Genomic DNA, 26,601 nt, shown 5'->3' on the forward strand with positions numbered 1-26,601 from the left:
CCTCACCGCGGCTGGTGTTTACGAAAGCTTTCCAGGGGACACAGTTCAGGGAAGTGTTTGTGTTATGTTGTCTCGACTTGTTATGGACCACGCTTGTGTGGAACGAGACTGGAAACATGCGTTTGCCTTTCTGTATACTGTATGCACTCAGGAAGACATTTAGCACAGTCCCACACAGGGCTCGGTGATCTGTAGTGTTTAGTGTGTGCATGTGCATGTGCATGCATGCATATGCACGAGGAGAGTGTGCATGCACTATATAGTAAATTCCAGAGGAGTTCCGTTAAATAAACACTTCCCTTTCTGTATTTAGTCATGTTGTCATTACTCACTCTGTGACTTGTGTTTCGCCGTGCAGTAAAACGGCTCAGACCGATGGTGATGCTCTCCGTGTCTAGTGTGTACAGTCACCTATAGAAAGTCCTACATCTACTTCTGAATGGATCCGTTACACGGGATGATGCTGATCACATGCAAACGTGATGTAGGCTATTCAACTGTGAACGGTCCAGTTATTGGATGACTGCAGTCGGGGTTGTGTTGTGTTTGAATGACCCGGCGGAGTGAAATGATGTCGAGGTTGTAACACACAACCTCTGTTAGCCACTGCAGTAAAGGTGTCAGGGTTCATCTGGAGTGATCATGTTGTTGTCACATTATTGTCAACAGGTGGCTTTTTACAAGTCTGAGTCGCATCAAAAGAACAATCCTCCGTTGGACATTCCCGACACTGCCACTTCTCAGGCCTCACAAAGAAAGAGACATTGACAATCATAGCATTGATACACCAACCACTTCGAAGGGTACAGAGGAATCTTTATTGCCATGAGCCCTCCAGTTCACAGTACATGAACAACATTTAGTCAATTTACTCTTCTCGTGGATGACATAACAGGTGAAGGTGGCATCATACTGAAACCATGTTTTGTCACAGCACATTCCCTCAGTGTGCCACTGCCTGGCTATGGTAACGTCAGCTCTTTAACTGGCTGGGCAGAGTGCATAGTGCGTGCTACCGTTGTGACATGAGCGACGTGTGGCCAGGCCTCCCATAAACCTACACTGGGGATGTGATGTTGTGTGTGGTTCCACTGGTAATAATGTACTGTATTCTATCATCCTTACTGTATGGCCACATGAATACATCCGGTTCTACAACAGCAGCAAAGAGATGACAAGGTGGAAGTAGGTCACACACTGTACGGATAGCATTGGTTTCCTGTAAGGATGATGCAATGACATATAAGGCAAACAAATAAGAGGGTAAAAGAAAAACAACTGGTCATTGGTTTCCTCTCCTACAGCATGGATGGGAGGAGGCAACAACCACAATGTCTCTACCAGGGATCATTCTCACAGGTTTACTATTGGCCGGGTGGAGATCGTTGGCCAGCTGATGTTGATGTGAGTGAAAGGACTACTGCATTGTTACCATCTGCAATGTGTTGTTATGGGTCACTCAGGCATAAAAGGTGTTGTTAGGGGTCACTCAGGCATACAAGGTGTTGTTAGGGGTCACCCAGGTATACAAGGTGTTGTTAGGGGTCACTCAGGCATACAAGGTGTTGTTAGGGGTCACTCAGGGATACAAGGTGTTGTTATGGGTCACTCAGGCATACAAGGTGTTCTTATGGGTCACTCAGGCATACAAGGTGTTGTTAGGGGTCACTCAGGCATACAAGGTGTTGTTATGGGTCACTCAGGCATACAAGATGTTGTTAGGGGTCACTCAGGCATACAAGGTGTTGTTATGGGTCACTGAGGCATACAAGGTGTTGTTAGGGGTCACTCAGGCATACAAGGTGTTGTTAGGGGTCACTCAGGCATACAAGGTGTTGTTATGGGTCACTGAGACATACAAGGTGTTGTTAGGGGTCACTCAGGCATACAAGGTGTTGTTATGGGTCACTCAGGCATACAAGATGTTGTTAGGGGTCACTCAGGCATACAAGGTGTTGTTATGGGTCACTGAGGCATACAAGGTGTTGTTATGGGTCACTGAGACATACAAGGTGTTGTTATGGGTCACTGAGACATACAAGGTGTTGTTATGGGTCACTGAGGCATACAAGGTGTTGTTAGGGGTCACTGAGACATACAAGGTGTTGTTAGGGGTCACTCAGGCATACAAGGTGTTGTTATGGGTCACTCAGGCATACAAGGTGTTGTTAGGAGTCACTCAGGCATACAAGGTGTTGTTATGGGTCACTGAGACATACAAGGTGTTGTTAGGTGTCACTCAGGCATACAAGGTGTTGTTATGGGTCACTCAGGCATACAAGGTGTTGTTAGGAGTCACTCAGGCATACAAGGTGTTGTTATGGGTCACTGAGACATACAAGGTGTTGTTAGGAGTCACTCAGGCATACAAGGTGTTGTTATGGGTCACTCAGGCATACAAGGTGTTGTTAGGAGTCACTCAGGCATACAAGGTGTTGTTATGGGTCACTGAGACATACAAGGTGTTGTTATGGGTCACTGAGACATACAAGGTGTTGTTATGGGTCACTCAGGCATACAAGGTGTTGTTAGGAGTCACTCAGGCATACAAGGTGTTGTTATGGGTCACTGAGACATACAAGGTGTTGTTATGGGTCACTGAGACATACAAGGTGTTGTTAGGAGTCACTCAGGCATACAAGGTGTTGTTATGGGTCACTGAGACATACAAGGTGTTGTTAGGGGTCACTCAGGCATACAAGGTGTTGTTATGGGTCACTCAGGCATACAAGGTGTTGTTAGGAGTCACTCAGGCATACAAGGTGTTGTTATGGGTCACTGAGACATACAAGGTGTTGTTAGGTGTCACTCAGGGATACTTTTTGTGATACATAAATGGGGGTTCAAAGTGCACTGGATGGTTCATGTCCAAATGATTGTAGAAAGTTATGTTTTTATGCATCGAATGATTGTGATTCAATAAGGTTGGAGATGCTGGTCTTAAACCAGCGCTATACGGATCATTTCCTTTAACCTAACAAAAGCAAACACACTTCATATCGTCTTCATATAACCTTTATGACACTTTCCTGGGGTCCCTAAACCCATCTTTTTGATTTAATGGCCACAGATCCTCCGGGAGGCTTGACGAGCAGACCCTGGAGAGACCCCATACCAACCAACCTTACATCTACCACTGTCATGTGGCAGACACACCTGTCTATCCTGCAGGATACAGGACAACCCGACACTGTCTGAAAACAATGACCACGAAGAACAGAAATGAAGACACCACGCTGAGTTACCATACATTACAATTTCAGGTAGGCACAATGTCTGAGAGAGAAGCCTTCACATGAACCAGTCTGACCATGTTGTCTGTCCTGTCCTCTCGGGAGAGTCCCAGAGTCACTCTTTAAGGCGTACCTAGTGGCATTAGAGACCTTGTTGAACGTGAACGTAGGAGCTCTGAATGAATAGCTCAATACTAGAACGATGACTGATAGCCATTATCGTTTCCCCAAGAAATACTATAACACTGCAGAAATATTTGACCTCTTGTCTTCTTGTAGTTGAATGTATATATAAAAACAGATTCTTCCTTAAAACCAACCCCTATCATACCATTTGAACTTTATAGCACATCTAATTGCTGCCTCCCTCCCCTTGTATTGACACATCGAACAGGGAATTCCACATTTGCAAGATTAATAAGTTATTACATTTTTTTTGTGTTTTTTTTTGTTACATACATACACACACACAGAGAGGGGAGCTAGGAAGTGACCTGGTGCATTATCATGCTTCATCAACCTCCTACAATCTACAGAACTATACAGAAGAACACAGTAAAACATCAGCTATTCTTACACTTCTCCACTCTGCTAATCATTTCCAACAACAAGGCATCACCATTTTAAACAGCCTGGCTCAAACTGCCTGTTTGGGCACATTTACACTGGGCTCCATATTAAACCATCCTGCAATTGAGGGCAAACACAACCAAATGTACTAAGTAGCACTGAGCAGTTCAGCTGTACATGTTGTCTTCACATATAGATAAAGTTTAGATTTATAATTTAATTTGAATATATCATTATCTGCTGGTACCGGGTAATCACAGTGACTCTAAAATAAAATTACAAGAGGAAGTAAAATAGTATATACAACAAACAAGAGCTTTTTGTTTGGCATCCCTTACAGAGCTGTACAACACAGCTGGGTCCAGTGGTTTGAGTTGGGTGTAGGAGAGCTGCCTTGGCATCTTTTGGCAGAACAGTCTTGGAGGAGGAATAATCCCGTCCTCCTCTGATCTCACATTGTTATTGGCGTCATCAGCAGTGGACCTGAAGGTGAGGTGGGGTGAGGTGAAGTGGTGAGATCAAATCCACTTAAATGTTTCAAGCAAGGCATGAACCTGGGCAGGAGGTTAAATATGTGCCCTGTCCCATGCCGATATAGGTGATGCTAAAAGTGCAAGAACAACACAGAAACACACATACAGTAGGTACACAGACAAAAACATTAGGGTGAAATGGGGGAATCCCTCACCCACAGGTAACCACTCCATTCTGGATTCATTTCAAATACACTGAATTGTCATTGTGGCCATCAAACACAACATATATTGTAACACAGAAGGCTGTGTTCACTAAAGAAATCCTGTCCAGTTCACATTAAATCCCTACAATAGTTTTGTCTAAAAGGAGAGCTGCCTTACGACAATGCATGGTTCAGTCCAGCAGGAGGTGCACTTTCTACAGCATAGCTTCTACAGCCAGTCTTTCAGGGATGACGAGGATCTCCCCCAATTGTTTCATCCTCGGCAGAGGTGTTATCCACTTGAATATCTGTTTCAACTCAATCAGAATAAATTCGGTGAGTCAATTCCCTTATAAATGAATTGTGTCTCATTCACTGGAAGCAGACGTGGAATACTCAAGTCCACCACCCTTGAAATTAAGCTGAGGAGGTATGGAGAGGAGAGAATGGTGTCTCTACCCAATGAATGAACCATTCCGCGAGAATGTTGGCAGAGAGAGGCAGGGTCAGTATGCATCATTCCATATTTTCCAGCAGGCTGCCTGCAGGCATGCAATTGTCATGTTCCCTTTTCCCTGTGTAATATGTAGCTCCAAGGCCCTCCACTCTAAGGGTGCCCAGCTGAACTGCTCTCGGTCCGAGACGCTGCATATCATGGCGTGGGTTGAGCAGAGAGGGGAGGGAGACTACTGTTTACATACGTACCTCATGAAACATACACACACGCTTTGTGTCAATTGAAATAAACAGCCACCAAACATGCTGCACACGTGCCTCTTCTAAATCAACTGGGTTGTTTTAAGCAATTGCTATTCTGCCCAACTTGTCAAGTATGTGAAGCAAGATAAAAGAACCATAGTGACGGCACACACACACACACACACTCACTTGCGCACACTCAAGGTACAAAACACACTCTTGGGTAAAGCACAACCATTAGTCAATCTATTGGGAGGACTATCAGATGGTGAGAAATGTTTCAGAGTCGTTTTTTGAGTTGACTCCGTCCTCATGGGCTTGCCCAGAGGTAAAATGTCATCCAACAGAATGTGGAGTATTATACATGTGTGGTGTAGAGCAGGTGATGTACTGTGCTGGTGTGTTTTTATACAATATTGAATGCGCAGTGTGTTTGTGATCTGTGTGCGATCATCTGTGTGTGTTTGTTTGTTTGTTTGTGTGTGTGTGTGTGTGTGTGTGTGTGTGTGTGTGTGTGTGTGTGTGTGTGTGTGTGTGTGTGTGTGTGTGTGTGTGTGTGTGTGTGTGTGTGTGTGTGTGTGTGTGTGTGTGTGTGTGTGTGTGTGTGTGTGTGTGTGTGTGTGTGTGTGTGTACACAGTGTGCACTGTGGTGGAGCTAACAGGGCTTGTTGACATTGCACAGCAGCTCGGTGACTTTGATGAGGCGGGACACGGTGCTCTGGGATTCCTCCTGCAGCCGCTGGTTATTCTGCCTGAGGCTCTGCACCTCGGCCTGCAGCACCGCCTTGTCCTCCTTCTCCTGCCAGGGAGCGGCACACAACAACACCCGTCTGTCAGACCACCATGGCTGGGATGGATGGAGGGGTGAGAGGGGGCTGGGTATGGGTGGAGGAGGGTGAGGGGTGGCTGCATTGAGTGGACAAGACTGCAGGCACACACAGACAGAGGGGTTCACAAACATACAAGCCTTATAGTGGTGGAGGCAGTGCAAGACTGGGTACTGGAGAAGCACACACAAATACCAGATGCTTGCACACACGCACATACACGCAAATACAAACCAATTACCTTCCATAAAAGCACTCCATGGGGAGAGGTGGCGTATGGAGGAAATGTTCACACGGATTTACTATGGCAACCACTTGTTCGAGACCATACAACCAATTAATAAATCAATCTCTAATTAAAGACCCAGTGCAGTCAACAACTAGACTTTCCTGTGTTTTATATATATTTCCACACTATGAGGTAGGAATAATACTATGAAAAGTTTGATAATGCCCTTTTAGAGAGCTGTTTGAAAAGACTGCCTGAAATGTCAGCATGTTTTGGTGGTATGGAGTTTTGGCCTGCCCGGTGACATCACAGTTAATAGACCAGTAAGAAAGAGAGTTCCAAACCTCTCTGCCAATAACAGCTACTTTTTAGTTCTCCCCACTCCCAGACCACACCCAGACAGTCATAGCAAAATTCTTGCTTGAGGAATTGCTCTTTGCCAAGAAGCTATTTTTATTTCTTTATGACCATTATTTTTTATTTTATTATTTTACCCCTTTTTCATGGTATCCAATTGGTAGTTACAGTCCTGTCCCATCGCTGCAACTTCCGTACGGACTCGGGAGAGGCGAAGGTCGAGAGCTGTGCGTCCTCCAAAACACAGCCCAGCTGCTTCTTGACACAATGCCCGCTTAGCCCAGAAGCCAGCCACACCAATGTGTCGGAGGAAGCACTGTCCACCTGGTGACCGTGTCAGTGCATTTCGTCTGGCCTGCCACAGGAGTTGCTAGGGCGCGATGGGACAGGAACATCCCTGCTGGCCAAACCCTCCCCTAACCTGGACAACGCTTGTGCACCGCCCCATGGGTCTCCCAGTCGTGGCCGGCTGCGACAGAGCCTGGACTCAAACCAGGTTCTCTAGTGGCACAACTAGCACTGCAGAGCCTTAGACCACTGCGCCACTCGGGAGGCCCCTTTTTGACCCTTTTAATTGAAAACAATCACAGTAAAACAGCTCCATTGGACCTTTAAACGAGAGCAGAGGAATTGCCATAACATGTTTAATGTAGCTGATTGTTATACAAGTGAAATGTCTCTAAAGACTCAAACTCCAAAATGACAGGCATTCCTAATCTAGCAAACAGCAGGGGTCACCCTAATCCCTCACTACTTGGAACTGAGTTTGAAATCAGCTACTGCAACTTTCAGAGCAGTGATTTGCCATAGTAAATGCTTCCTGTTTGCTATGTTATACACGGTAGCAACAGAGACAGGAAACCAGAGACTCGGGGTAGACAAACAGACAGGGGCAACTACCACCACAACCAGTTTTGCCAACTGTATTCCTATCACACCACCTTTAACTGACTTTTTGTAGCCCTCCAAAAGAGATGTGCGTTGCCACATCTGCTGTTCACTTGCAGAACAAAGTCGTTGATCAATAAAGAAAGCTTGCTTCATTGCAGAAAGTTGGCAACACTGGATGCAGAGTAATATGCCAGATCCCTTTACGGGAAAAGTGTTACAAAATGACATGTTCTCATGTGACCACGTGCTTTTATGTGAAGTGAATGTGACAACGTGACGACATGTAAAGCGGCATGTGACAACACGCAACTACACATGTGAAAATGTGATCACGTGTGAAATGTTCCAATCATGTGATTTTGTGAAATCATGTGGTGTTTCTGTAAGGGATTCGCCGCAGTGGGTAAGGGGTTTGAGCAATGGTATGAAATGTAAGCTCATTGTAACTTAATCTTCGATAAGTACAGCGTGCCATGAGTGAGCGAGCTATACTTAGCTTGGTGATTGGATTTATTCAAACTCAATCTCCAAAAAAAAAAAAAAATGGAAAGAACGCAATGTAATATTGCCTCCACACACCATTGCCTTGTGTGATGGTGTTGATTTATTCGATTGTCTATACGTAGAGTGGGTTCTATCCTGACTGACTCCAGTGTTGTCTGTCTGTCTGCTGTGTTGTGAGTCGTGGGACTCACAACACATTGACAATAACAATGAATGATAGCTGAAACCAGTTAGGTATTATCATCAATCTGGGTCAATAGGAATTATCTTTGGTAGCAGCAGTACTGTATGGTCTTGCTGGTTCAACTCCCTAGTGGGCCATAGTGCAACTGTGCCCTAAAGCAAATCAATTAACCTGGAATAACCAGTACTCAGCTTTATAATTGGAAAATAAACTGATGAGATTGTAACTCACACAGAAAGCAGAGGAACACATTCTAATCGCCACATCAGATGATTTTGCTCAAATCTGTACTAGCTCAGCTGTAAACCCTCCCCTTCTTGGCAGTCATGGACAGAAACCAAAGACTAACCAAAAGTAGTCTAGGTGACACAGCACACTTCTGAATGGAACCCAACTAGCCCCTCCCACAGTCTTCGGTGAGTCCTATTTCTACTGGCCATAATATGGGACTGGGAGAGCCTAGAACCAACCATGCTCACTCACTCACTCTCCCAGGGCAGAGGGTAAACAACAGAGACAAGTGGAAAGGGGTCATCTGATGTGGTAGTTCTCTGTTAGGTCGTCCTCCTTGGTTCATTGTCCCTGACTGTCAATGTCTCTGTGTTGTGTAAATTGATGATAATACTGTGTTAATGGTGAGTTTTCCGAGGAGGCGTAGGGTGTTACAGACAAAAACAGAGGGTAAGACTTTGGTTATGTTGGTGTTATAGCCACAGGGTTTGTGACCAGAAAGTCAGCAGAGTTTGATTCTTTTGAGTTTGATTCTTTTGAGTTTGATTCTTTTGAGTTTGATTCTTTTGTGTGCTTTATGTCTCACGTGTTTCAAGAACCAAGTTGAGCGAATAGCATTTGCACAAAAAAATCCTTGGAATGTCATTCACTTAGTCGGATGCCAGCTTAAAACTCTGGCAGTGTGGCGTCTCTTGGATATATGAGTGGTGAAAAGGACTTGGTTGGAGGGGATATAGCGCACACTGCATACCACAGGGTTTCATTTGACCTTCGAGATTAAACACTCTCGTTACTGTAACACAGGATTCATGTTTCACCCAATTGAGAATGTGTTTAAGGACGCTCGGGAGGCTTCCAAAATCTCTCTCTCTCTCTCTCTCTCTCTCTCTCTCTCTCTCTCTCTCTCTCTCTCTCTCTCTCTCTCTCTCTCTCTCTCTCTCTCTCCCTTCTTTCGCTCTTTCTCTCTCTCCCTTTCTCCAATGTGCTTCTTCCTGATACATTACAAGAGTAATCAGTCAATCTGCGGTTGTGAGGACTTCAAAAGGTATCCCCAAGTCCCCGTGTTTCCCAGAGAAGAGCCGGTAAACGGGGTGAGGAACATAGTGCAAAGAGATCCAGAGGCTGCACACAGGGATGACTGACAGCCTGTCAGACTTTCAGGGTTGTGAGGAGGAACTTCACTTCCAATGTTTCACATCCATGAAGGACCCTAGTGGTGGATTTGGGTTATTGGGTTAATGAATTCGGGGCCCGTTTTTTAGTAGTTCTATTTCCAATTGTTATTGTTCTGTTGTCTTAACACAACAGCAGAGGACACATCTCGTGCTTTTACTTGCCTCTGCTGCCATTTGGTCGCTTGGTGTTGAGAGAGTGAGCATGCTTGCCCAATGTCACTCCAGCCAATCTTCTCATCTCCTCTGTTCACCCTGCCCAATGACAAGACAGGTTTCTTTTGCTTGTCCCGACTGCTGCCCGCCCTACCTCTACATTCCCTCTGTGTGTTTGTGTGTTTGCAGTAGGAGTCAGGGGGTTGGGGGAGGCGGAGGGAGGGAGGGGGGTTACTGTGTGGGCAGGATGCTGTGAGGGGGGTCTGGGGAGGGGCTGTGGTTGGCCATCTGAATGGGGAGTACCTTTTGCAGGTCGTCCTGCAGCCTCTTCAGCATGTCCTCCAGCTGGGAAACCTTCTCCATGTGGCCAGGGGAGTCACTACAGGGACATGGGAGAGAGACACACACTCAGCATAATGCACAGACAGGTAACTGCCAAAATACAGGAAACACCAACATAAAGTGTCTTAATAGGGCATTGGGCCACCCTGGGCTGCCAGAAGAGCTCCAATGCGCCTTGGGATATATTCTAAGGTGTCTGGAAATCTATTGGAGGGATGTGACACCATTCTTCCACAGGAAATTCCCTAGATTGGTGTTTTGTTGAGGACGGTGGATAGCGCAGTCTCAAGATCTACTCCAGAATCTCCCATTAGTGTTCAATTGGGTTGAGATCTGGTGACGTGACACACACACACACACACACACACACACACACACACACACACACACACACACACACACACACACACACACACACACACACACACACACACACACACACACACACACACACACACACACACACACACACACACACACACACACACTTTAAACCCCACATGCCCCTGTGAGTCCCCTCTTTTAAAGTCACTGAGATCTCTTCTTCTAGCCATGGTAGCCAAAATAATGGGCAACTGTTAATTTGTATACATGACCCTAAGCATGATGGGATGTTCATTGCTTAATTAACTCAATAACCACCCCTGTGTGGAAGCACCTTTGTATCCTTTGTATCCCTCATTTACTCAAGCGTTTCCATGATTTAGATTTAGTCAGCTACCTGTAGTTCGGTAGTGTCTGTATGTGTTACCAGTAGGGATCCTTTCTTTTGGTTTGGTGTGTGTATGAGAAGACCGTGAGTAAATACGTGTATGTATGTGAGCAAGAGAGACATAGGGTCAGAATGGGAGAGACAATAAGGAGGGACTGGGCTGCCAGGGAAACGCCACCACACGGAATCAAGGAGGGAGGCTGATGCACTGACTAAATCAGAAAGACAATACATGACAGAACAGAGAACGAGTGTTAGTCAGTTCTTCAAGAAAGAGAAAAAAAGCGTGAGAGACGATGAAGAGCGAGATAAGGACAGGCAACATGCCAATGAGCCAGTATCATGATGAGCAACAGAGGCTGAACTATGAGAACTGTTCAACAGTCCATCTCTGAATCAGAAACTCCCACAGACACAGATCCACACAATGAGTCAGACACCATTTGGAGTTCACATACAGAGAGAAATATGCAGAGGTCTACAGTGACCCACTGTGTGTGTGTGTGTGTGTGTGTGTGTGTGTGTGTGTGTGTGTGTGTGTGTGTGTGTGTGTGTGTGTGTGTGTGTGTGTGTGTGTGTGTGTGTGTGTGTGTGTGTGTGTGTGTGTGTGTGTGTGTGTGTGTGTGTGTGTGTGTGTGTGTGTGTGTGTAAAGCTGGAGACTCAAACCCACCTGTCCTTCATGTCCTTTAGCTTGCCATCTGTCAGGGAGTCTGCTCCTTGGGTCCCATCTCCTGCTTTACGATCTGAAACATGACACATCACTCAACCGTGTTAGTCACCGAGCTCAACCACACAGTCGTATAGGCTGAATAGAAAATGTACCATGTTTCATTTTCAACACTGCCACGATTGCCATTTCCAGTGATAATGTGTAAAATATAACAGATGTAGATGTATTTAGTCAAATAAAATAAATCATCTGTTGTAATCCCCCGCAGATGTTTTCTTACCTTCCTGTGACAAGGCCTCCAGGATGCCGCGACAGGCGGAGGCTAGATCAGCTATAGACTGCCACTCCTCCTCTGAGGAATCTGTGTTCTCGGACAGGACTGAGAGAGAAAACAGGGTTTCAATGTGCTTTCATCACAAAAGCATATCTCTGAGGGGAGTAGCAGACCATGAATGTATGTAGGACAATACAGTTTGACAACACAATAGAATTGTGGGATTTATGAGCAGGCAAATTCTCTGGTTTAACAATGACAAAGAGCCACCACCAGGGGGTGGTATCATGATGCTTTGCTGCCTCGGTGGCACTGGCCGACTAGCTGCAGCGTGAGAGGGAGAAGTGGGTTCTTTCCATCTCTGTGTGTGACTGACTTCTGGAGTGTGGGGAGGGAAACGGAGATAATCTCCTCCTGAAAAAAAAACAAAGTATTTGCTGAGAGGATGAGTGTGTGTGCTCTTATAGAAATATGAGTTGCATAGCCTCACGGCAGAGAGAGAGAGAGAGAGAGCAGATGGTCCAAAAGGGATCCCTGATTTGAAGCAACCTAAAGCCCACCCCTCCCACCCTCCATCTGTCCCTCCTTTAGACTGGAGCTCGTAGGGGGTGGTAGAGGGGCGGGGGGCATATTGGGTTAGGGGATAGGGGGCAGCCAAGATGAAAGAAGAGGGACAAAGGGGATGGAAGGCAGGGCTAAATGAGGATAATGAGAAGAGGGGTTTAGGGGAGAAAGGGTCCGGAGGCTAAAAACGGATTTGAGGCTCAATTAAAGCGGAGAGCATTTTTGAACAGTTGTAATTGTTCAATTTCAGCACCATTCCGCCTGGCCTTATCAGCTGGCACAGGGTCTGCGCAGAGGACTTTTGTTTCAGACAGCTGCCTGTCCGTCCGATCAGCCTCCTAGCCATGCCTTCACACTCCTCCTCTTATCATAGCGACTCATCTCTCACTCTTTACAGCTTCTCTCTTTTGTTTGACTGCTCTCCCTCTCAAGCTGTTGGTTGCTGTGGCAGAGGAACAACGGTGTGTTCCTTGTCGATTATGAGCGTTATCAAGATCATTGAGGAGATCCCTCTTCGCTACCGCCCATGCATGCTGTTTTATACAGGAGAAATACATAGGAAGTGGGATTCATAACACATCACCAACCTCATCTCGACAAAGGAAGTCTAGCTAGAAGTTGACATTTGAGGATATGTTGATGCTTTAGAGGTGTGCGAGGACATTTGAGAGGAATGGGATGGTTACGGAGGACAGAGTGAGCGGTGTGGTGGAACACCCACTCTTGGTGATGGAGTTGTGTAGGCTCAAAGCTCGGGAGTTCCTCTCTGTTCTGTCCAGACACGACAACCGGGCGGAGGACAGGGAAGGGTCCCTCGCTAACGTCCTCTCCTCACCCAACTCAGCCCCTACAAACTAGAGAGAGAGAGACAGAGAGACAGGGAGAAGAGAGACAGAGAGAAGAGGGTTAGAGGTTTATCGAATAGGGAACCTTCAACAGATCACTCACCAGGTGTTTGTCCGTGTGTGTCTCTGTACCTGCTCCTCGTCCAGGGGCACCTTGGGTTTAACAGCCAGGATGAGGTCAGGCGTGGAGTCTCTCAGCTCCCCTGGGTTCTCATAGATGTGACGTTCCATCTTTACACCCACGTTGTCATACACATGCCTGTCACAGAGAGACACGTGGAGATTGAGACATACATTATAAATCCGCTGTTTATACTAATGACTTTCCAATCCAATCTGGAGGGCAAACTGGTTAACCTAGTAATCTTCAGGATAGCTCAAATTTGGGCTAAGATTTGAGTTTAGCAGTCTGCTTCTGCTTACTGTGAAACCATAAATACACACGCACAAAGTAATGCCTCGTAAAACCATTATGTCTTAACGCAGGATGACTAGGATGCAGGGCTTGACATGAACCTTTTTTTCTCCATTTATCCTTGCGACAAGCAGAACAGATTTTTACTTGTCCGAAAGCTGAAGTCACCCCCCCCCCTAAAAAAAAGGTCTGTAACACCATTTTTACATAATTCTATGATGCAAGGAACCCCTTTACAAAATCAAATGCATTCCTATCTTTTTTTACGATAGAGAATCAGACAAAAATATAGGCTCCCGTCTTTGCATATTCAAGCCTGTCTCGAAATACAACACGGCCTTTTTAAGGCTCTCGTGGAGGATGGTTGACCACCCTTGGTCGCCTATAAAATATTGAAACATTACAATTACAACCAAATACTTTTTATGTCTTTATAAAATAAATTCTCTCCACGGCTCTATACATTTATGTCGTCCCATTGTCCCTGAGACGATAAAAAATATGTTGAAAGTTTAAAACTCTGGGACAGTTCTGGGGCGAGAGACCTCAAATACAGCCCAAAAAATTATACAGCCAAAAAATGTTTGTATAAATATTTATAAAACATTGTAAAAAGCAATGAGGCTGATGCAACAGACCAGACCATTAAGCTTAACATTTCGATAAAGTTTCTATATTATCACCACAAAGCGCACCACAAAGCGCACCACAAAGCGCACCACAAAACAAAGCGCACCACAAAGCGCACCACAAAGCGCACTACAAAGCACAGCCCATGTGGTTCTATGTGACAGAGATGAAAATATCTGTTAGAAAGTAAGAGGGGAGATCAAAAGATGCTTCAACTAGCATGAGTTACCAATATGACTAGGATAATACCTTTGGCTGCCTGACAATAAAATCAGGTGGATTTGAAAACCAATAGAACATGAGAGAAATGCTGTTTTCAATGTCATATTAAGTGTTTATAAAATAATTCTCTCAACATTTCTATGGTCCTATTTTGGCTAGGCTACTTTGAAACAAGGTAATACATGCATCATAAAATGACATGAAACGTCCAGGTTTTAAACAATTACATTAATTTTTTTAATAGTTTCAAAATGCTGACCCCTCCGACTCTCTGGTGCCTCGAGTACAGAATCAAGCCCATAAAGGTTCATGTTCATTTTACTTCATTATATTAGTCAAACATGACTGGCGTTTAGCCTATATTTATTGAATTAAAAGGCTCATTAAAGTTTGGCTACATTTTCTAAGGCCTCCCTCATGTCATTATCGGTTTGGACATGAGGCTGTAGCCAATATGCATTTCACCTACACTTTGACCTGTAGGCTTTGTTATTTATGTACATGAAAAATAAATATTTTTGAATATTATTGGCCTCTCTGATCGGAGAAATTGTTTGATATTGTGATTTTTATGTGTTTCTTTTACTAGTCCATTGGGACAACTTATATCTACACTGAGTGTATAAAACATTAGGAACACCTTCCTAATATTTAATTGCATGCCCTTTTGCTCTCAGAACAGCCTCAAATTCTCGGGGAATGGACTACAAGGTGTAGAAAGCGTTCCACAGGGATGCTGCTGTTGACTCCAATGCTTCCCACAGTTGCCAAGTAGGCTGTGTTGCAGTGTTGCAGTTCTTGACACACTCAAACCGGTGTGCATGGCCCCTACTACCATACACTGTTCAAAGGCACTTAAATCTTTTGTCTCGCCCACTCACCCTCTGAATGGCACACATACACAATCCATGTCTCAATTGTCTCAAGGTTTTAAAATCTTTCTTTAACCTGTCTCCTCTCCTTCATCTACACTGATTGAAGTGGATTTAACAGTTGACATCAATAAGGGATCATTGCCTTCACCTGGATTCACCTGGTTAGTCTATGTCATGGAAAGATTGGTGTACCTAATGTTTTGCACACTCAGTCCAACAAAAAAAATGTTATGAGAGGACACGCGTTAATGTCAAGCCCCCGGATGTCAGAAAATCCTCTGAGTAAAGCAGAGATAACCTGAGGTGTATGATGAGACTGAGGGTGGAGGTCACGTACCCGCCACATATGTCCCGGGAGTACTCTAAGGAGTAGCTGCGTGTTAGCTGGGAGTGGCTGATTGCCTCCATGGTCTGGTTGGGGGGGTGGTCATGCAGGGAGGTGGCCCGTAAAATAGGCAGGCTGGGTGTGGAGAAAAGGGAGCCCTGGTCCCCCTGGTCCTCCTCACCCTGTCCCATCTCTGACGGCCTGTCCTCAGCCTCTCCTCCCTCAGCTGGTCCCTCCATCGTCTCCGCCTCCTTTCCCTCTCCCTGTTCACGCTCCTCTTCCTCCATCTCCTCCTCCTCCTCCCTCTCGTCCAGTACCCAGGCCTCTCCAGACTGGCCCTCCCCAGGCTTACGCTCTGCATCCTGGATGGCTTTCTGGTACAACTCTGAGAAACTCCTGGAGCCATCAGAGACAGAATACACACCGACAACATGTTATTACTGAGGAAATATTCATACTTCCCTTTTTAAGCATTCAATTTGATCAGGAATGATACAATCCAGTAAGCAAAATGACATTGAAAAGATGTCTTCGCCAGACGTTGAAGTTAGGTTCATTTTAGGTGCTGAAAGAAAGGTGAAAATACAACTTTTCCCAGACGTTGAAATCAGGTTCATTTTCTGTTTGGAATGAACGTAGAAACCGCGTGATTTACAGACGTTGAAAATATGTATGGCCAATTTTCTACTGCACATATATTCTAAAGGAAGTAAGCGTTATATCACAGTAATGTTACTATTTTGTTCTTTCTGTCACACGCACCGTTAGCTTTTTCAGAAACTTTAAATCTGGCAAAGATGATGTTCAAGGTAGTCCAACCTACTGTATTATAATAAACCAACAGACCACTTCAACTACAATATCATTCTCAGTAACGGATACAGAAATGTTGTTCTTTTTCTTGTTATGACTGCGATATGTTTTATATACCTTAGTCGAATGCACTGACTGTAAGTCACTCTGGACGAGAGTGTCTGCTGAATGACAGTGGTTCTGTAATGTTGTGTGTGTAGGTGGCAGGGAAGTCGGGCGCAGGAGAATCAAACTTGGTATAAATGGAGTCGTTTAATAGACTTGACAAAACTCCATAATCAAAATACAAGATAAAATAAAGGTGGGTACAAGAAAAGTCACTCTGGATAAGAGCGTCTGCTGAATGACAGTGGTTCCCACAGTTTGGGAAGTACTGCTGTAGAGCACAGTAGAGTACAGTAGAGTAGAGTACGGCACGGTATGGTACAGGACAGTAGAGTTTAACTCAGTAGAGTAGAGCAGAGTGAAGTTTAATGCAGTAGGGTACAGTTAAGTAAAGTACAGTTTAGTTCAGTAGAGTACACAAGAGTAAAATATGGTATAATGCAGTACGTTATACTGTACTATACTTTTCTGTGCCATACTGTAGTCTGTGGTTGTTGAAATCAATGACGGTACGGCTCACACCAAAAGAAAAGTTTTAAAGAATGTACAAACACGTCTGGTCCGTGCTTTAGTATTCTAGAGCAGTACCTCTGAGCCAGACGGATGGGGAGGATAAAACAAGAAATACTTATGAAGAAACATGGAATCTCTTTGAAATCAAAGAAGTGTCATTCCCTATCACAGGATGTGACAACATTGTAACAGCCGCCACACTTTTTTGGGGGCTGATGTTAAACATGACTGTCAAAGCAGCATCCGCTATCTCTCTAGATATTTCCACTAGCCAGTTTGACAGGTATGTGGTAAGCAAAGTTGTGAAGCTAATATCCTGTTAAGTGTTCCCTTTCCTCTATCTGAGCAGTTCCTCCTTCACCAGGCTGCAGTAACACTGGAACACTGGCGATCTGGCTGACATTAAAAGGATGTAGAGGGTTCTGCTAACAGCCACTACCTGGGCCACTATCATTAGAGGCCATTAGAGCCATTGATTGGTGGTTAGCCAGTTGGTGGGACACTGACGACAGCACGCCATAAAGAACAGAGTGAGCTGTGACCCTGGCATGGTGCCTCCCTGGCCTCCTCAATGAATCTGTTCCCCTCAGCCCTCCCTCCTCCTACTCCTTTAACCCCTCATCCACTCATCAACATTACTCTTCACCTACCACACTACTAAAACACTTTACAACCCTGACCCCCATCCCCCTCTCCCTTTCTGCCTCTACCCTAATCCTTGCCATGTTACCCTACCCTCCCCACTCTCCTCTATCCCCATCCATCTCTCACTCCCCCTCTCTGACCTGCGGGGCTTGCCGTTCTCGTCTGGAGGGATGACGGTGATGTGGATCTTGTGGGCAGTGCGGAGAATTCTGGCCCTCTCCTCCGGCCCCAGGTGCACCAGGGCGTGACCACACAGTCGCACCACCCGCGCCCCCAGCTGCAGACCCCCACTCTCCGCATAGCCAAATCGCTGCAGGTCTGTCACAAAGCCCTCCTCGCTCATCAGGAAGCCTGGCTGGCCCACCCCATCACGCAGCGGGGTCACCTCCCGCGCCTCACAGCCCCGCGTCACCAGCTGAGGATAACAACAGGACCCAGTGAGTTGAATACAGTTACAGTGGGGCAAAAAAGCATTTAGTCAGCCAGCAATTGTGCAAGTTCTCCCACTTAAAAAGATGAGAGAGGCCTGTAATTTTCATCATAGGTACACTTCAACTATGACAGACAAAATGAGGAAAAAAATCCAGAAAATCACATTGTAGGATTTTTAATGAATTTATTTGCAAATTATGGTGGAAAATAAGTATTTGGTCAATAACAAAAGTTTCTCAATACTTTGTTATATACCCTTTGTTGGCAATGACAGAGGTCAAACGTTTTCTGTAAGTCTTCACAAGGTTTTCACACACTGTTGCTGGTATTTTGGCACATTCCTCCATGCAGATCTCCTCTAGAGCAGTGATGTTTTGGGGCTGTTGCTGGGCAACACGGACTTTAAACTCCCTCCAAAGATTTTCTATGGGGTTGAGATCTGGAGACTGGCTAGGCCACTCCAGGACCTTGAAATGCTTCTTACGAAGCCACTCCTTCGTTGCGCGGGCGGTGTGTTTGGGATCATTGTCATGCTGAAAGACCCAGCCACGTTTCATCTTCAATGCCCTTGCTGATGGAAGGAGGTTTTCACTCAAAATCTCACGATACATGGCCCCATTCATTCTTTCCTTTACACGGACCAGTCATCCTGGTCCCTTTGCAGAAAAACAGCCCCAGAGCATGATGTTTCCACCCCCATGCTTCACAGTAGGTATGGTGTTCTTTGGATGCAACTCAGCATTCTTTGTCCTCCAGACACGACGAGTTGAGTTTTTACCAAACAGTTATATTTTGGTTTCATCTGACCATATGACATTCTCCCAATCTTCTTCTGGATCATCCAAATGCTCTCTAGCAAATTTCAGACGGGCCTGGACATGTACTGGCTTAAGCAGGGGGACACGTCTGGCACTGCGGGATTTGAGTCCATGGCGGCGTAGTGTATTACTGATGGTAGGCTTTGTTACTTTGGTCCCAGCTCTCTGCAGGTCATTCACTAGGTCCCCCCGTGTTGTTCTGTGATTTTTTCTCACCGTTCTTGTGATCATTTTGACCCCACGGGGTGAGATCTTTTGTGGAGCCCCAGATCGAGGAAGATTATCAGTGGTCTTGTATGTCTTCCATTTCCTAATAATTGCACCCACAGTTGATTTCTTCAAACCAAGCTGCTTAGCTATTGCAGATTCAGTCTTCCCAGCCTGGTGCAGGTCTACAATTTTGTTTCTGGTGTCCTTTGACAGCTCTTTGGTCTTGGCCATAGTGGAGTTTGGAGTGTGACTGTTTGAGGTTGTGGACAGGTGTCTTTTATACTGATAACAAGTTCAAACAGGTGCCATTAATACAGGTAACGAGTGGAGGACAGAGGAGCCTCTTAAAGAAGAAGTTACAGGTCTGTGAGAGCCAGAAATGTTGCTTGTTTGTCAGTGACCAAATACTTATTTTCCACCATAATTTGCAAATAAATTCATTAAAAATCCTACAATGTGATTTTCTGGATTTTTTTCTCATTTTGTCTGTCACAGTTGAAGTGTACCTATGATGAAAATTACAGGCCTCTCTCATCTTTTTAAGTGGGAGAACTTGCATAATTGGTGGCTGGCTAAATACTTTTTTGCCCCACTGTATGTAACATCGGAACAGAAACCATGATGCGATAACACAATATGAGCAGTGGTGTTTGAAAGCCTTTCCACTCACCTCTAGTCTCTGCACCATCTCCCGTATCTCCTCTGCCTGGCTGTCCATCACACTGATTGACACTGCCTCCCCCCTCTCATAGAAGATATCCAGGCAAGGCCCACCTATGGCCCTGCTGTCTGTCACCGCCTTCCAGCCAATCACGTCACGGCAGCAGCAGTTGAACACCACCCTCCGTGTGTATCTCTCGATCAGCACCACTGATTCAGCTGAGACCCCCAGTAGACAGGGCAGCTTTTGTCCTCCAGTCTCCTCCTCATTCCCACTGGTGGCCCTGACAGCCCAGACTAGCGCCCCAGCACTGTGCAGCTCTGCCCCCTTGGCCCCCTTCAGTTTGTCTTTGCGCTTGCCCCCCAGGGACAGCAGGGGGAACTTGGTGGAAGAGTCGATTGGCGTGGTGGTCACGTAGTTCTCTGCCAGGTCTTTCAGGTACTCCTGCCGTGTACGCGTGGCCATGGAGCGGAACTTCTCCGCCTTCTCGGCAGCGTTCTCAGCGTTCACCGCCTTGGCCAGCAGGAAGTCTCTGAAGGCAGGGGAACGGGGGAATCGAGCACCCTTAGGGAACAGAGGCCCGAATAACGGGATGTCTTTGGAGCGTGTTACCGCCACCCTGGGGGCGAGAGAGATTGTCAGGGTAAAAAAAATCAGAGATCCAACCCCATAATCAGAGTCTTACAGCACACTTCTAGTTTTGATACCCTTGTAAATACAATGTGACAACAGTAAACATGTTGTTACACCTGTCATTTCTGATTGATAATGCTGAAAGCAGATAAACATACAGAGACAGTTGTGGAGCAGCCAGGGACAGCGGTACAGCTCGAGACAAACAGAGACAGTTGTGGAGCAGCCAGGGACAGCGGTACAGCTCGAGACAAACAGAGACAGTTGTGGAGCAGCCAGGGACAGAGGTACAGCTCGAGACAAACAGAGACAGTTGTGGAGCAGCCAGGGACAGCGGTGCAGCTCGAGACAAACAGAGACAGTTGTGGAGCAGCCAGGGACAGCGGTACAGCTCGAGACAAACAGAGACAGTTGTGGAGCAGCCAGGGACAGCGGTACAGCTCGAGACAAACAGAGACAGTTGTGGAGCAGCCAGGGACAGCCGTGCAGCTCGAGACAAACAGAGAGTTGTGGAGCAGCCAGGGACAGCGGTACAGCTCGAGACAAACAGAGACAGTTGTGGAGCAGCCAGGGACAGCGGTGCAGCTCGAGACAAACAGAGACAGTTGTGGAGCAGCCAGGGACAGCGGTGCAGCTCGAGACAAACAGAGACAGTTGTGGAGCAGCCAGGGACAGCGGTACAGCTCGAGACAAACGGAGACAGTTGTGGAGCAGCCAGGGACAGTGGTACAGCTTGAGACAAACGGAGACAGTTGTGGAGCAGCCAGGGACAGCGGTACAGCTCGAGACAAACAGAGACAGTTGTGGAGCAGCCAGGGACAGCGGTACAGCTCGAGACAAACAGAGACAGTTGTGGAGCAGCCAGGGACAGCGGTACAGCTCGAGACAAACAGAGACAGTTGTGGAGCAGCCAGGGACAGCGGTACAGCTCGAGACAAACAGAGACAGTTGTGGAGCAGCCAGGGACAGCGGTACAGCTCGAGACAAACAGAGACAGTTGTGGAGCAGCCAGGGACAGCGGTACAGCTCGAGACAAACAGAGACAGTTGTGGAGCAGCCAGGGACAGCGGTACAGCTCGAGACAAACAGAGACAGTTGTGGAGCAGCCAGGGATAGCGGTACAGCTCGAGACAAACAGAGACAGTTGTGGAGCAGCCAGGGACAGCGGTACAGCTCGAGACAAACAGAGACAGTTGTGGAGCAGCCAGGGACAGCGGTGCATCTCGAGACAAACAGAGACAGTTGTGGAGCAGCCAGGGACAGCGGTGCAGCTTGAGACAAACAGAGACAGTTGTGGAGCAGCCAGGGACAGCGGTGCAGCTCGAGACAAACGGAGACAGTTGTGGAGCAGCCAGGGACAGCGGTGCAGCTCGAGACAAACAGAGACAGTTATGGAGCAGCCAGGGACAGCGGTACAGCTCGAGACAAACAGAGACAGTTGTGGAGCAGCCAGGGACAGCGGTGCAGCTCGAGACAAACAGAGACAGTTGTGGAGCAGCCAGGGACAGCGGTACAGCTTGAGACAAACAGAGACAGTTGTGGAGCAGCCAGGGACAGCGGTACAGCTCGAGACAAACAGAGACAGTTAATGAGCAGCCAGGTACAGCGGTACAGCTCGAGACAAACAGAGACAGTTAATGAGCAGCCAGGGACAGCGGTACAGCTCGAGACAAACAGAGACAGTTGTGGAGCAGCCAGGGACAGCGGTACAGCTCGAGACAAACAGAGACAGTTAATGAGCAGCCAGGGACAGCGGTACAGCTCGAGACAAACAGAGACAGTTAATGAGCAGCCAGGGACAGCGGTACAGCTCGAGACAAACAGAGACAGTTGTGGAGCAGCCAGGGACAGCGGTACAGCTCGAGTCAAACAGAGACAGTTAATGAGCAGCCAGGGACAGCGGTACAGCTCGAGACAAACCGAGACAGTTAATGAGCAGCCAGGGACAGCGGTACAGCTCGAGACAAACAGTTATGGAGCAGCCAGGGACAGCGGTACAGCTCGAGACAAACCGAGACAGTTAATGAGCAGCCAGGGACAGCGGTACAGCTCGAGACAAACAGTTATGGAGCAGCCAGGGACAGCGGTACAGCTCGAGTCAAACAGAGACAGTTGTGGAGCAGCCAGAGACAGCGGTACAGCAGGAGAGAAGGCTCTCATCTCACCTGTAGTAGGTGTGGTCAGAGCAGGACTTTTCCACCTGGATGATGATGAAGACATGTTGGAAATGGGAGCGAATGGCCTTAGGAGTGAAGGGCAAAGCCCCTGGCTCCTGGAACACTATGGTCACTATGTCATTCCCAATGTGCCTCTTCCTCAGCAACTACAGTACCAGAGAGAGAGAGGAGGGGAGGGGGGTTAGAGGTAGTCAAGAGAGCTGTTAATACATTTTGGTTATTTGATCAACTAATGATCATGTGCAGTTAGCTATTCGGTGTAACTTATTTGTATGGTGTCGTGTTTCCAAATCACTCCAACCGAAAAGCTGGCAGATGTGAGCGGCTCTCCAGCCTGACTGCCAGCCAAACAGACAGAGTGGCAGTAGCTCAGTATCTATAGTGTATGGGCAGACACAGCATGCTTTTAGAGTGGGAGTTGGACATAGAGACGCAGAGGAACAAGTCATTTGCCTGCCGTTCTTGTTGTGCGACATTCCTCAAGCGGGGACGCCTTCATTTGAATATGGGGAAATGTGTAGGTTTTAAAACCAAAGAATAATGTTACCATAAACATAGAATCAAGAAGATTATTTTTAATACATTTTTTTGCGAGGAATGCTGCTTATTCTCTTCAATATTTGCCCCAAAAAAGACCTAACTATGCTTGTGTAAAAGGTCAGAATCTCCGTTTCCAATCGTTTTCGATTAAAAAGGACTTTCTAAACAACCACGTTATCACATTATCACTATCACGGCTTCAAGTTGTCTGACTGGGTTTCCTTAGCGTCCTGTAAAGCAGTGTGTAGTGTGTATGTGTTGTGTGTTGTTTGTTACCTGTTGTGTGTTGTTGGCCGTGTAGGGCAGCATGGTGGACACGTGGAACATGACCTCATAGTCCTGGTAGCGCGTGTAGAGGGACTGGATCCCCGTGGAGTCCGCTGTGTGCACACACGCGCGCACGAGCACACACACACACGCGCACAGAAAGGTTTAAACACGTTGCTATCAGCCTCGTAGCTAACAGAGTGAGAGACAGTCTACAGATAGTGTAAACACAGACTAAAAAAACATCAGTCTGACTTTAGGTGCTTAGATTACACAGTGATAGACAGTATTAAGATAGAGGACACACACAGTGACTATACAGCTTCTCCCAATACTGCTACAATTACACCGTGTTAGATAGTGTTAATCTTATGTGTTTACTAACCCCTGATGCCCTGTGATTCAATATATACAGTGAACAAACAATGTAACGCAACACACAACAATTTCAACGAATTTACTGAGTTACAGTTCATATAGGGAAATCAGTCAATTGAAATAAATTAATTAGGAACTAATCTATGGATTTCACGACTGGGAATACAGATATGCAACTGTTGGTCACAGATACCTTCAAAAAAAAGGTAGGGACCTGAATCAGAAAAAGAGTCCGTATCTGGTGTGTCCACCATTTGCATGACACATCTCCTTTGCATATAGTTGATCAGGTTGTTGATTGTGGCCTGTGGAATGTTGTCCCACTCACTCTTCAATGGCTGAGCGATGTTGCTGGATATCGGTGGGAACTGGAACACACTGTCGTACACGTCGATCGAGAGCATTCCAAACATGATCAATGGATGACATGCCTGATGAGTATTCAGGTCATGGAAGAACTGAGACCTTTTCAGCTTCCAGGAATTGTGTACAGATCCTTGCGACATGGAGCCGTGCGGATGAATGGCATGACAATGAGCCTGTGCATTCAAATGACTATCGATGAAATGCAATTGTGTTTGTTGTCATTATCTTATGCCTGCCCATACCGTAACCCCACCGCCACCATGGGGCACTCAGCAAGCCATTCACCCACACAACGTCATACTCGCTACCCTGTCTGCCATCTGCTCGGAACAGTTTGAACCAGGATTCATATGTAAATAGCACACTTCTCCAGCGTGCCAGTGGCCATCGAAGGTGAGCATTTGCTCACTGAAGTCGGTTAAGAAGCCAAACTGCAGCCAGGTCAAGACCCTGGGAAGGACGACAAGCACGCAGATGAGCTTCCCTGAGACAGTTTCTGGTAGTTTGTGCAGAAATTCTTTGCTTGTGCAAACCCACAGTTTTATCGGCTGTCCAGGTGGCTGGTTTCAGACCATCCCGCAGGTGAAAAAGCCAGATGTGGAAGTCCTGGGCTGGCGTGGTTACATGTGGTCTGCGGGTGAGGCCGGTTGGACATACTGCCAAATTCTCTAAAACAATGTTGAAGGCGGCTTATGGTAGAGAAATTAACATTACATTCTCTGGCAACAACCCTGGTGGACATTCCTACAGTCAGCATGCCAAATGCACACTCCCTCAAAACTTGAGACAACTGTGGCATTGTGTTGTGTGACAAAAATGTACATTTTAGAGTTGCCTTATATTGTCCCCAGCACAAGGTGCACCTGGGTAATGATCATGCTGTTTAATCAGCTTCTTGATATGCCACACCATCAGGTGCATGGATTATCTTGGCAAAGGAGAAATGCTCACTAACAGGGATGTAAACAAATTTGTATACAACATTTGAGAGAAAAGCTTTTTGTGAGCATGAACAATTTGGGGGTTATTTTATTTCAGCTCATGAAACATGGGACCAACACTTTACATTTAGCGTTTATATTTTTGTTCAGTATATATCCTGCCTGTAGATAACGTGTAGATAGTATGTATGTGTAGGGCTCACTCTTGGTGTCCAGCTGAGCGCGGTACTTCTCCCAGCCTTTAAGCTTCACTCGCTCCCCCAGCAGGTCCAGGAACTCCTCAAAAGCCGGCCCAGAGCTCTCGTTGTTGTACATGTCCTCCTCAGAGCTCTGGCCTGCACGGCAGTACATCACCCCCACCTTCCTCTGGAAGTTCAGCTGGGTGGGGGGAGAGAGAGAGAGAGAGAGAGAGAGAGAGAGAGAGAGAGAGAGAGAGAGAGAGAGAGAGAGAGAGAGAGAGAGAGAGAGAGAGAGAGAGATTTTCATCAACTATTGTGTTTTTGCTAATAACCATGGCAGCCCCAATCTCTCTCTCTCTCTCTCTCTCTCTCTCTCTCTCTCTCTCTCTCTCTCTCTCTCTCTCTCTCTCTCTCTCTCTCTCTCTTAGAATAGATGTACTGTATCTCTTTGAATGCCTGTTCAAGTTCAAGTGATAGTATCAGAATGGACAGATCAGTCACATTTCTCTGTAGACTGCTCCATAGGAGGTTTACATGAACCATCTAAAAGAGTATCCTGATGGATCTGACATCTTATTGGCCATGAGCAGGACACTGAGTGGGGTCAACCCAGGGTGGGTCCTACTCACCCCCTGTTCGTCCAGCTTGAGCAGGGTATCTCGGACCTTGGGCGAGGTGGAGGCCAGACGCAAGCAGTGGAGGTTGAGCTCTGGGATGATGAACTCCAGGAGCCTCTTGGGAGACAGGCCGCGCGGGGTGGTGTGGCGGGCCGCTGACGGCACGGACTCCTCCAGGATGGAGCCTCGCAGAGTCTTCAGCTGGGAGGCAGGGACAGTCCCGAGGGGTGTGAGTAGATGGACAAATGTGTGCAACAATAGTAAGTATGGGTATGTGTGTAGCTCAGTTGGTAGAGCATGGCGCTTGTAATGCCAGGGTAGTGGGTTCGATCCCCGGGACCACCCATACGTAGAATGTATGCACACATGACTGTAAGTCGCTTTGGATAAAAGCGTCTGCTAAATGGCATATATTATTATATATTATTATTATATTAATGGCGGTATGTATTCAGAAAAGGATCTAGAAGTCTGTCAATACTGTATACTCATATTGACCTTGAGTGTGTATTGTAGACTGACCTCAGTGGTTCTGAAGATGATTCTGTAGTTATACTGAGCTCCACTGGACCCCTCCTTCTCCTCTCTACGGAAGCTGATGGCCACTGGACCCAGGCGGTCATCTATACCAAAGAAGTTCTGATGATCTGAGGAATGGAAAGAAATATCCCTGTAACACCGTTGTTGACGAACACAAAC

General features: G+C 46.5%; 1 protein-coding gene across 14 annotated transcripts in view; it reads right to left on the reverse strand.

The window, feature by feature from the left end:
- Positions 1-1,782: 1,782 nt before the first annotated feature.
- LOC124007439 (signal-induced proliferation-associated protein 1-like) overlaps positions 1,783-26,601 on the reverse strand; it is a 46,601-nt gene continuing 21,782 nt past the window's right edge. For 6 of the 14 annotated variants that reach the window (XM_046318020.1, XM_046318002.1, XM_046318028.1 and 3 more), the window contains exons 3-17: positions 26,425-26,549; positions 25,915-26,103; positions 25,310-25,484; positions 23,431-23,534; positions 22,603-22,760; positions 19,814-20,423; positions 17,824-18,098; positions 15,620-16,003; positions 13,273-13,399; positions 13,017-13,149; positions 12,005-12,145; positions 11,738-11,836; positions 11,458-11,530; positions 10,036-10,111; positions 1,783-6,106 (exon numbers count right to left, since the gene is read on the reverse strand). In XM_046318020.1, the coding sequence (XP_046173976.1) occupies positions 5,837-6,106; positions 10,036-10,111; positions 11,458-11,530; positions 11,738-11,836; positions 12,005-12,145; positions 13,017-13,149; positions 13,273-13,399; positions 15,620-16,003; positions 17,824-18,098; positions 19,814-20,423; positions 22,603-22,760; positions 23,431-23,534; positions 25,310-25,484; positions 25,915-26,103; positions 26,425-26,549 (2,939 nt within the window). In that variant the 3' untranslated portion in view covers positions 1,783-5,836. The other 8 variants (XM_046318078.1, XM_046318052.1, XM_046318070.1 and 5 more) reach the window with 8 other exon arrangements.

This window comes from Oncorhynchus gorbuscha, linkage group LG02 (assembly GCF_021184085.1).
Source record: "Oncorhynchus gorbuscha isolate QuinsamMale2020 ecotype Even-year linkage group LG02, OgorEven_v1.0, whole genome shotgun sequence".
In the NCBI taxonomy this organism is placed as follows: Eukaryota; Metazoa; Chordata; class Actinopteri; order Salmoniformes; family Salmonidae; genus Oncorhynchus; species Oncorhynchus gorbuscha.